Source organism: Physeter macrocephalus, chromosome 2 (assembly GCF_002837175.3).
Source record: "Physeter macrocephalus isolate SW-GA chromosome 2, ASM283717v5, whole genome shotgun sequence".
In the NCBI taxonomy this organism is placed as follows: Eukaryota; Metazoa; Chordata; class Mammalia; order Artiodactyla; family Physeteridae; genus Physeter; species Physeter macrocephalus.
The window spans coordinates 137,947,683-137,957,822 of NC_041215.1; the positions used below are offsets into that span (position 1 = coordinate 137,947,683).

The 10,140-nt window shown below is 63.2% G+C and overlaps 1 protein-coding gene across 1 annotated transcript in view; it reads right to left on the reverse strand.

Annotated features, from left to right (window-relative positions):
• Positions 1 to 4,458: 4,458 nt before the first annotated feature.
• Positions 4,459 to 10,140, reverse strand: part of GPC1 (glypican 1) — a 7,912-nt gene continuing 2,230 nt past the window's right edge. Inside the window, exons 2-8 of the mRNA XM_028483407.2 lie at positions 9,240 to 9,631; positions 8,480 to 8,645; positions 7,618 to 7,748; positions 7,409 to 7,528; positions 7,176 to 7,309; positions 6,651 to 6,826; positions 4,459 to 6,319 (exon numbers count right to left, since the gene is read on the reverse strand). Coding sequence (XP_028339208.1) covers positions 6,084 to 6,319; positions 6,651 to 6,826; positions 7,176 to 7,309; positions 7,409 to 7,528; positions 7,618 to 7,748; positions 8,480 to 8,645; positions 9,240 to 9,631 — 1,355 coding nt within the window. The 3' untranslated portion in view covers positions 4,459 to 6,083. The remainder of the gene's footprint in view (positions 6,320 to 6,650; positions 6,827 to 7,175; positions 7,310 to 7,408; positions 7,529 to 7,617; positions 7,749 to 8,479; positions 8,646 to 9,239; positions 9,632 to 10,140) is intronic.

Here is a 10,140-nt window from a genome sequence, read left to right on the forward strand (position 1 = left end):
AGTCATGTAAGTTCAAACACATTCTAAAAACTCTACATTTTTTTACTCCCCCACTCCACATTTTGTTTTTGATGTCATATTTTACATCTTTAAGTGTATCTCTTAACTCCTTATTGTAGTTAATTTTGTGACTTTTGTCTTTTAACCTTTATACTAGCTTAAATTTTAAGTGGCTGATCCACTGCTTTTACAATATATTTGCCTTTACCGGTGAGGGTTTTTTTTTGGTTTTTAATTATTATTTTATTTATTTATTTTATTTACTTTTGGCTGCATTGGGTCTTAGTTGCGGCATGTGGGATCTTCGTTGAGGCATGCAGGATCTTTCGTTGTCGTGCGCGGGCTCTACGTTGCGGTGCGCAGGCTTCCCTCTAGTTGTGGTGTGTGGGTTTTCTCTTCTCTAGTTGTGGTGCACAGGCTCCAGGGTGCATGGGCTCCGTAGTTGTGGCACGCGGGTTCCAGAGTGCATGGGCTCTGTATATTGTGGCAAGTGGGCTCTAGTTGAGGCGTGCGAGCTCAGTAGTTGTGGTGCGTGGGCTTAGTTGCCCCAAGGCATGTGGGATCTTAGTTCCCTGACCAGGGATCAAACCCACGTCCCCTGCACTGCAAGGCGGATTCTTTACCACTGGACCACCAGGGAAGTCCCAGTGAGATTTTTTTTCATATATTTTCTCATTTCTTGTTATGGTCTTTTCTCTTTTGCTTAAAGAGGATGCTTTAACATTTCTTATAAGGCTGGTTTAGTGGTGACAAACTCTTTTAGTTTCTGCTTGTCTGGGAAACTCTATCTCTCCTTCAGTTCTGAATGATAATCTTGCTGGTAGAGTATCTTTTGTTGTAGGTTTTTCCCTTTCAACACTTTGAATACGTTGTGCCACTCACTTCTGGCTTACAAAGTTTCTGCTGAAAAATCAGCTGGTAGCTTTATAGGGGTTCCATTGTTTGTAACTCTCTTCCTCTTGCTGCCTTTAAAATTCTCTTTATCTTTGCCTTTGGCCATTTTAATTATGATATGTCTTGGTATGTGTCTCTTTGGGTTCATCTTGTTTGGGACCCTCTGTGATTCCTGGACCTGGATATCTGTTTCCTTCTTCAGGTTAGGGAAGTTTTCAGCCATTATTTTATCAAATACATTTCCTGCCCCCTTTTCTCTCCCTCTCCTTCTGGGACCCCTATGCCATGAACATTAGTATGTGTGATGTCGTCTCAGAGGTTCCTTAAGCTGTCCTCATTTTTTAAAAATACTTTTTCTTTTTGCTCTTCGGATAGGGTGATTTTCACTATTCTGCCTTCCAGGTTGCTTATGTGTTCTTCTGTATCACCTAATCTGCTGTTGATTCCCTCCAGTGTATTTTTCATTTCAGTGTCTTCCTCAGCTCCGATTGGTTCGTTTTTGTATTTTCTAATTCTTTGTTGACGTTCTTACTGTGTTCCTATATTCTTTCCCCAAGTTTGGTGAGCGTTTTACTGGACCATTGCTTTGAACTTTTTATCAGGTAAATCACTTATCTCTGTTTCGTTAGTTTTTTTCTCCTGGGGCTTTATCTTGTTCTTTCATTTGGAACATGTTCCTCTGTCTCATTTTGTTTGACTTTCTCTGTTTGTCTCTATGAAATTATGCAAAACAGTCACCTATGCTGGTCTTGAAGGCATGTCCTTGTGTGGGAGTGTCCCTGTGCAGTCTGTGCGTGCCCAGTGGCTTTGGTGGGAGAGCTGGGTCTGAAATGACCATGGCCACACCTTCTGGGGTGCACTGGCAGCTGCCACACACAACACCTTACACACTATTCCAGTCTCCCCATTGTCCAGTGTTCTCAGGGTGCTCTCCCCCTCGGTGGTGGGTAGTTTTTGGCATGTTGTAATGTTTAAATTTGTTTTGTCGGTTTTTCTTTTGCTGATTTGCTGGGGACTTGCTCTTCCCTCTCTCCCTGGGGGAACCACATTCTGCCTTACCCTGGGCGAGCTCTGTGGGTGCTTTTGTGTCTGCTCCTGTCTGTTGTCAGCTGAGGACCAGTGGGACGCCGACGCTGCTGGAGATGCTTCTGTTCAGAGCCCTGGCAGCGAAGCTTTCTTGGCCCCCACCAACCAGCAGGGAGAGCTTCCCGTCCCTTCCACAGTCCAGGCCATACAGGGCTGCCAGCTCCAGCTGCATATGTCCCATGCCTGTCTGCTCACCTGTGATGCCCAGAAGGGAATGTTTCTGCATCTGATAATCACTCACACGCTCACTGCAACCACACAGGGCCTCTTTTTATCTTTCAAAGTGCATCGGACTTAGCTCTCCTGTGACCTCAGGTAGCTGCTGATTTGATAAACACTTTGATTTTGCCCAACATTTCAACATGTCTGCCAGGAAACGGGTCATTTCAGCTGAGGCTACCATGTTGCTGTGACCTCTTCAAAGTAGACATTTCTTAATGTTTTCTCCTGTTTCTTGATATTCTCATGTCGGGACAGTCAGTCTGACCCCCAGGTAACGCTGCTGCACACTCTGAGATGCCGGGCCAGCTCCTTGCTGGCGTGTTTCTCCGCTTTCCCAGGCTGGGTAGAGAAATGGGTTTATGGTAGAAACTCTGAAGGTTCCTGTCCTTACCTTCAGGCCACACAAAGGGAGGAGGGAAATGTCTCGGGTCACCGAGTTTCCACTTTCGAGGGTGGGGTCCTGTCTAGAAGGAGTCCCTGCTGGGCAGAGGGAGGGTCTGCTGGGATCCCACCCATGTGCCCCATCTCTGATGGCTCTGTCACGTGTCTTCACTTTCTAGTAGGGACACAGACACCCTCATTCTAAGCCTTCCCTCATTCATTAGGGTCTTATGGTTGGGGAATCACTTCCCCATCCTGGATGTGACTATCACTTTGATTATAAACATCATTTCTAGACAGAGGGCTTGTCTCCAGGTAAAGGAGTGCCGAGTGTCACGTGGAGGGGAGCAGAGAATGCATTCCTGCCTGTGTGTGCAAACGCTGGTGTGTCTGAATGAGTGTGTGCATGCTTGTGCATGTGTGTGCACTGCAGACACCCACGCTGGCCGTGCCCAGGCCACCCGCACGTAGCTCCCTGTGGAGCTGGCTGATGTCTGCCCGTCAGTGTGGGTCGGTCAGGATGTCTGTGGCTTCCTGGATTCCCATGAGGAATGAACGGGGACCAGGAGCCAAGGACGGGGAGCCTCTCACTGACCAGCACCTGGCCTGGGGTGGGCAGGGCTTGGGAGCTCAAGGGTGGTCCGGGGCCTGGCCCAGGGCAAGGAAGGCCGAGTGCTGCAGGGACAAGGCAGAGAGACCCCCGAGGTGGGCCCCCTCCCTTCCTGCTCCTGACCCGTCGGCTGTCACCTCACCTGTGGACTCTTCCCCCGACAGGGAAAATACCTCCAGCTCTGTTCACAAGGAAACCCTTGAAGCAACGTGGCAACGAGCCACAGAAGGCTGAGACCCTGAAGCTGCCACGCAAGTCGAGGCGCTTATGTTCCACCTACAGGCACGAGTGAGCGTCTGGGCGCCCACCTGCCTGTACAGGCCTCCGGGAGGAGCTGGGCCAGCAGGAACGGGGACCACCCCAGGACTCGTGGAGGGGTAGGCGGGTGAGCACGCACTGGCTGCCCGGCAGGTGTCCAGGGAGGCCTGAGCTTCGCCCCAGGCCCAGCAGGAGCTGCGACCCCTGCAGGACTCCCTCCGTGAAGCTGCATTCCCCTCCCAGGGTGTGCTGCCCGGCCCCCCCGACCCCGTGCTGGGGGCCCAGCTCCCTTATACTCACGGGGCCCAGGGCCCTGGCTGCTGGTCCTTCAGTGCTCCAGGGCCCCAGGTGACAAGAGAAGCTTTGCGGAACGTTTGACTGGCAGGCCATTGTGGGCTGCGACACCCCAATAAAGTGACCCTCGGTGGCTGCCGCCTCTATGTTGCAGCCTCTGGCTGAGGTGCTGGGCCCTGCACTCAGTGCGGTGCTGCAGAGGCCGGTGTCCGGGTGGGGCTGCAGGGCCCCCTGGGGCAAAGGTGGGTCTGGCAGCTTTACTCAGGGATCCCACAGGACTGCCTGGGGAAGGGCAGGGTGGCTGGGCAGGGGTCCGTGCTCTGGTGAGAGAAGCCAGGTGTGGCAGGGCTCTCTCTGTGGCACTGGGGGCTGACGAACCATCAGGATGTCCCGCCAGGCTCGACCTCAGGAGACGCTGCTCACCATGCTCTGACCTCCTGGGCATCTCTGAGGCTACTTGGCAGGAACTGGTAACGGGAACCTTCCTGGGACTTGTGTCCGGATGTGTGTGTACAGAGCAGGGGCGGCGAGGGGGGACGGCAGGGGGACCCCGGTCGGGGGCAGGCCACGCACTCCGCAGCCGCGGGCCACACCGCCAGGCACGATCTGTGTCCGAGCCCCTCCTCACCTCCCAACCAGCCACGGCCTGCTGTGCGCGGCCCACGGCACAGCCTCGCAGCCGGGCTCAGCACAGCTGGATCAGGGCAGCCACACGCGGTCTCCAGCCTTTTATTCATACGGGGACTCAAGGAACACACGTCACCTGCTGACACGGTGCAGCACAAGGAGACAGCAGGCCTGGCCGCTGCCTGGCCAGCGACCGTGGCGGGGCCGCCCCTTCCAGAGATGCATGGAGGGCAGGGCCAGAGTGCAGGCCGCTCTGGGGCCGTCCACGTGTAGCTCAAGGGCGGCCGTCCTGGCACACGGGTGGTCACCGCCCCAGAGCCCCTGAGAGTTCAGCTGGCCCTCACTCGCAGGGAAGGAGGCCCCAGGCCCAGGCCCCTGCCCAGGCACGACAGGGTTACGATGGGGTGGCTGTGCCCGTGAGGCTGGGCTGCTGGCGGAGTGCAGGACCCCACACATCCCAGAAGCCCTAACCAGTGGCCAGGGGCCCCCCCAGCCCCGTGAGGAAAAGCAAAGCAGCGCGAAGCAGCCTTCTCAGGGCCCGGGGGCTGGTCAGGACCACTTTCCCTGGCCAAGGTGGCTCAGCGTCCCCCGGGCCCTCGAGGACCACCCTCCCTTGCCCGGCTCCCTCTCTCGCCAGCCCCTCCCCAGGCCCTGCAGAGGGCAGGGCCCAGGAGGGTGGGCCCACAGGTCTGCGGAGGGGCCTGGACAGCCTGAGTGAGCGGGGGTGCGCCCAGATCCCAGGGCCACGGAAGGTCGCCCGGGACCTTCAACAGCATTTCGGGAGGAGCTGAGAAAGCAGCTCTGAGAGGACGGGAAGCGCTTGCGGAGTATGCACGGCTGGAAAAGCCCTTAACTGTCAAAGCTCCCCGGGCCCTGCAGCTGGCGGGGTCAGGGAAGGGATGTCCCTCCGGCCTGCAGAGCCGGGTCTCGCTGGCCCTGAGCTGAAGTTTCACCAGCCACCCAGCATCCCTGTGGCCACGTGACAGCCAGGGGTCACCTGCAGCCCTGGCCTGTGTCGCCCTGAGCTGGGACTGGCCCTGGGTCTGGGTGGAGACGGGGCAGGACAACGGCAGGCGGCGCGCCTGCACGGCCGGAACTCCGCGGGTGGGCCGCGGGCCGCGGGCCCACGCGGACGGGCAGAGCACCGGCCCAGCCCCGCACAGACGCGGCTGAGGGCAGAGCCCAGAAGTGGCTCGGGGCGGGGGAGGGGGGGTCCAGGTTCACGCGTGATCTCAAAGGCCCCGTTAGACCCTGGACGGCGGGAACCCCGACGCCCTCTCAGGGATTCTTGGGCGCTGGGGGTGGGCCTGGCTTTCAGACACCCGGAGCCCCCGGTGCTCGGCGGGGCAGGCGGGAGAGGAAGGCACGGCTCGCGCTCCGGCGGGACACTGCTCGGGCCGCCTCCTCACAGGCCCTGGTGCTGCCGTGATGGCGCAGGAGCTGGGGGGAGAGACGGCACTGGCATCCCCGAGGTCCCTGAAATGCATGGCTTTTGGGGACGCTGTTCCCTGCTGACCTGAGGGCCTCATACAAAACTAAAAGCCTGGTGGCTGGCAAAGCCACTCGCCCGGCCCCCAGCACAGTCACGGCCGCGGTCCCTCGCCGACCCTTCCTGTCCCGCCCCGGGGGCTCTCGGCCGAGGGAGTTCAATACCGTCTGGTTCGAGTTTTGGCAAAGTCAGTCCTTGGCCTCGGTCCCTGGGGCCGGGCAGTTACCGCCACCGGGGCCTGGCTGCTGAGAGCACCAGGGGGAGGACGGAGAGGAGCAGGAGGCACGTGCAGGGCTGGGGGCAGCCCGTGGCCGACGTCTTCGGGCCCCCCTGCTCGGAGAGGCCGGGGAGGGCGTGGCTCAGGGGCGTCCGGGAGCTGGAGCTCTTCCTGCTGACCCTCCGGCCACACTCCTCGTCTGGGCAGCCCTCGCCGCTGCCCGAGCCGCTGCCGTCATCACCTGGGGACGAGAGGAGGCTCCAGCGGGCCCGCCCGGCCCTGGGGACCCTGAGGGCCGCGCCCCTCCGCCTGGACCTCGCGGGCCCGGTGACGCCAGCTCCACCCCGCCCACCGCGCCCCGAGCCCCTGGGCCTGCCGCGGCTGGGAGGACATCCGGGCCGGGTCGCAGCTGTGCTTGGGGACGAGGGGCGGGGCCGCTTGGCGGCCACGCCCGGCAGCGGCCGTGGGCGGCCCCCGAGCCGCGGTGGAGGCCCAGGGCCCGGGAGGGCCCCGTCCCTGCGCCCCGCCCCAGCGGGGGCTGCGCCCAGGCCCGCCCCGGGCCCCGCCCTCACTGGCGTCCTGGAAGTCCACGTCGTTGCCGTTGTAGGCGCTGCGCAGGCGGTTGGTCATGATCTTCAGCTGCATGATCTGCTGGCGGATGGTCATGTCGGGCTTGGTGATGTCCACCTCCACCTCGGGGTTGTTGATCTGGTTGGCCAGGCCATCGCCCATCACCTCGGGGAGGTACCTGGAGGCCGGGAAGGGAGGCCCTGGGTCACCGCCCCGCTCCCCGCACAGGGGCACTGCCGCAGCACGCCTGCCCGCTGCCCTCCCCGCGTCAGGGCGGTGGCAAGCCCGAGACCCCCAGAGGCTTCGGGGGCCGACGGGAGCCCTGCAGACCCCGCGCGGCGGGCTGAGGACGCGCTGAGCACGGCGCCTGCTGTGGGGAGCTGGCACAGGGCGAGGACTCGGCCCTCATCCCAGCTCTGGGTCCGCCGGGTGTCCCACGTCAGGCGTGGCCCCGTGCACACAACGTTTGGTGCCCCGGACGGCGGGGCGCCGTGGAGGAGGGACGGGCTGTCAGACGGGGCACCTACCGGCCCTTGGCCACCCCGTTCCAGCAGTGGTCGTCGCTGGCTGAGCTCATGGCCAGCTTCTCGCTGCACAGCGTCCCCGGGAGGCTGATCCAGAAGTCCTGGGCATCTCGGAGCTGGGCCTTGGCCTCGGAGACCTGCAGGGCAGCGGTCAGGCCACCGGGCACCCCGGCCCAGCCTGTCCTGGACCCCCAACCGCGCCCACCCGGGGCCTGCCCGGCCGAGGGGCCACTCACCAGCTTCTGCAGCGTGCCCGCGGGTGGCTTCTCCGGCAGCGCCAGCTTGCCCCGGCGCCGCTTCTCCTCAGGCTCGGGGCCCTGGGGGTTCACCTTGGGGTTCCCGCAGCCCTGGATGACCTGGGGGGAGAACGCAGGGGTCCTGGAAGGGTGCGAGGCTGTATCCGGGGCGCCCCCCCCCCCCACCCACTGCACGCCCCTGCCCGCACCTTGGCCGTGAGGGCGTCGCTGTTGTCCTGTAGGGCGCTGATGGCCTCTGCCAGCCACAAGTGCACGCCGCCGATGACGCTCTCTGCGCCCGTCGGGCCCCAGAACTTGTCTGTGATGAGCACCATGGAATCTGGCACAGGCGTGAGCACACACGGGGGGGCACTTTGTACGTACGCGCACTGGCTCACCGTGCGCTACCACGCGCACGGCAGCTCGCACGAGACGACGTATCTGCGTGTCGGCTCGCCTCAGGCCAGCCCGTGTACACGTTAGCGCCTTGTGTGTCGGCACACGTGTAGGTTGAGCACGTGTGCGTAAGCTCACGCCTGTCGGCACACGTACACCTGGCCCGCCACACGCCTACGTCACCTCACACGTTTTCACGTTGGCTCGAGGCATGCCATCACACTCGGCGTGAATGGGTGCCGGCCGACGTGTCAGCACGCGTTAGAACTTACGCATCTCGGTATACAGGCACGCTGAACCCTCACGTCAGCCCACGTGTGTCGATATGGATGCACGCGGGCTCACCTCACAGCAGCAGGTGTACACACCGTGGTACGTCTGTGTCGGCACAGCTGCTTGGTGACCCACGTCACGTCGGCACGCCTCAGAGCCGGCCCACCCCAGGGCAGCGACGCACACGTTAACTCGCGCGCGTGTTGCACGTCCGCGCCCGGTGGGGAAGGGCACGACGGCGAGCCCGCGGGGCTCCCTCCCGGGCAGCTGCCCACGTTGCACTCTGTTCGGGACGTGCAGGGGGCATCTTGTTCCTCGCCCCGGGGCCCGCCTGCTCCAGAGCACAGGCCCGGTTTCGCGCGCCCCCAACCCCCCTTCCCGCGGGCAGTGGCGGCAGCTCACCCAGAAGGTTCCTCCACTCCGCGTCTAGGTCGGCCTGGTTGGCCAGGCAGCCCTTGAGCACGTTGCGGCAGTAGTCGGGGCAGGGCCGGGCGCCGGGCACCCCCAGGCAGTGGGCGCAGTACACCAGCTTCATGACGGCCCGTGAGCACTCCGGGCTCAGGGGCACCTGGGGAGGCAAGGCAGCCTGAGCGCGGCCCCGCAGCAGGTGCGCTGCCCCACAAGGCGCGCCGGGGTCCTTCTCAGATGACCAAGCAGGCCTGCTGGCCGTGGTGGGGCTCGGTCTAATTAGCGATACGCTCACAAAGGCCGCGACTCCCCGGAGCGCCGTGGTCACGAACCCTCCCGAGGAAGCGGGAATACCGCCCGCCACGCCGCTGAACGGATGGAGGCTGGGGCTGGGGGTGGCTCGTTAGGGACCCCAGTCGGGGCGGAGGTGGCTCATGCCCAGGGCTGCAGGCGCCTGCGGCCCCCACACCCGACGCCGGTGGGTCTGACGCGAGCGAAGCTGCCTGGTCCCCCGGCCCAGCCTCGGAGCGCACGCATCTCCCTCATCTCTCCCGTCTCCCGTCCACCTGACCCCTGGCGCTGGCTCAGCATCCGGCCGCAGCCCTCCTCCCTTCCCTTTCCGCCCGGGACCGGCCTGGCCATCGCGCCCGGAGCAGAGCTCGCATGCTGGATCCTCGCAGCCGCCCGGGGTGGGGGGTGGAAGGAGGCCCCGGGAGGCCCAGGGCCCCGGGGTGGGGGCGGGGCCTCCGCGCACCTGGGCCACCTTGCGGACCACGTCGCTGGCCACGCCCAGGCCCTGCACGAAGGCGCGCGCCGCCACGAAGGCGCGGGTGGCGCGCAGGCGCAGCTCGCGGGGGGCCTCCGCGAAGGGCCGCAGCGGCTCGGCCTGCTTGCCCAGGCAGTCCAGGTAGTCGTCGGGCAGGAGCAGCCGCGGGTGCAGCTGCCGGAAGAGGCGCTCGAGCAGGCGGGCCCAGAACTCGGCCAGCGTCTCCTGCAGGTGCAGGTTGCCGCCGCGGTAGTAGAGGCGCAGCTCGGCATACAGGTCGCGGAAGGCCTTGGCGTTCTGCACGTACAGCTCTCCGAAGGCGCCCGGGAAGGCCTCCTGCAGCGCCCGCTCCGAGTCGTTCAGCAGGCGCTGGAAGTGATCTGTGCGCGGGAGACGGGCGTCAGGCCTTCCCGGGGCCCCCTGCCCCCCCCGCGTGCTGTGGCAGCGCGACCGGCATTAAGGGGGCTCCGCCGGCGACCCCCGGTGCTCTGAGACTCATCGGAGCCTGCACGGGCCCTGGGTGCCCGCTCCCACCCTGGGTGCCCGCCCCCACGGGGCTCTGAGACCTCCCCCTCGTGGCCCGGGGTCTGGGTATCCAGAATACATTTCTGAGCTGGGCCTTGAGCAGGGGACGCACGGTGCCTCAGTGCCCCACAAGATCACCCGGCAGGGGTCTGTGTGGAGGGGCAGACGGGTGCTCTGAGTCGGGGTGGGACCCACTTGGGGGAAGAAGGCCCAGGGCGACCCTTGCCTGCTTTCCCTCCCAGCAGCTCTCCTTGCCTCCCTCCCCCTCCCCGTCGCCCAGCCAGGCCCCCTGCCCTGGGGGTGTGCCTCTGTGCGCTCTCCACCCTGCCCACCTCTGAGGCCCTCCTGGGCTTCCTGCCCCCCC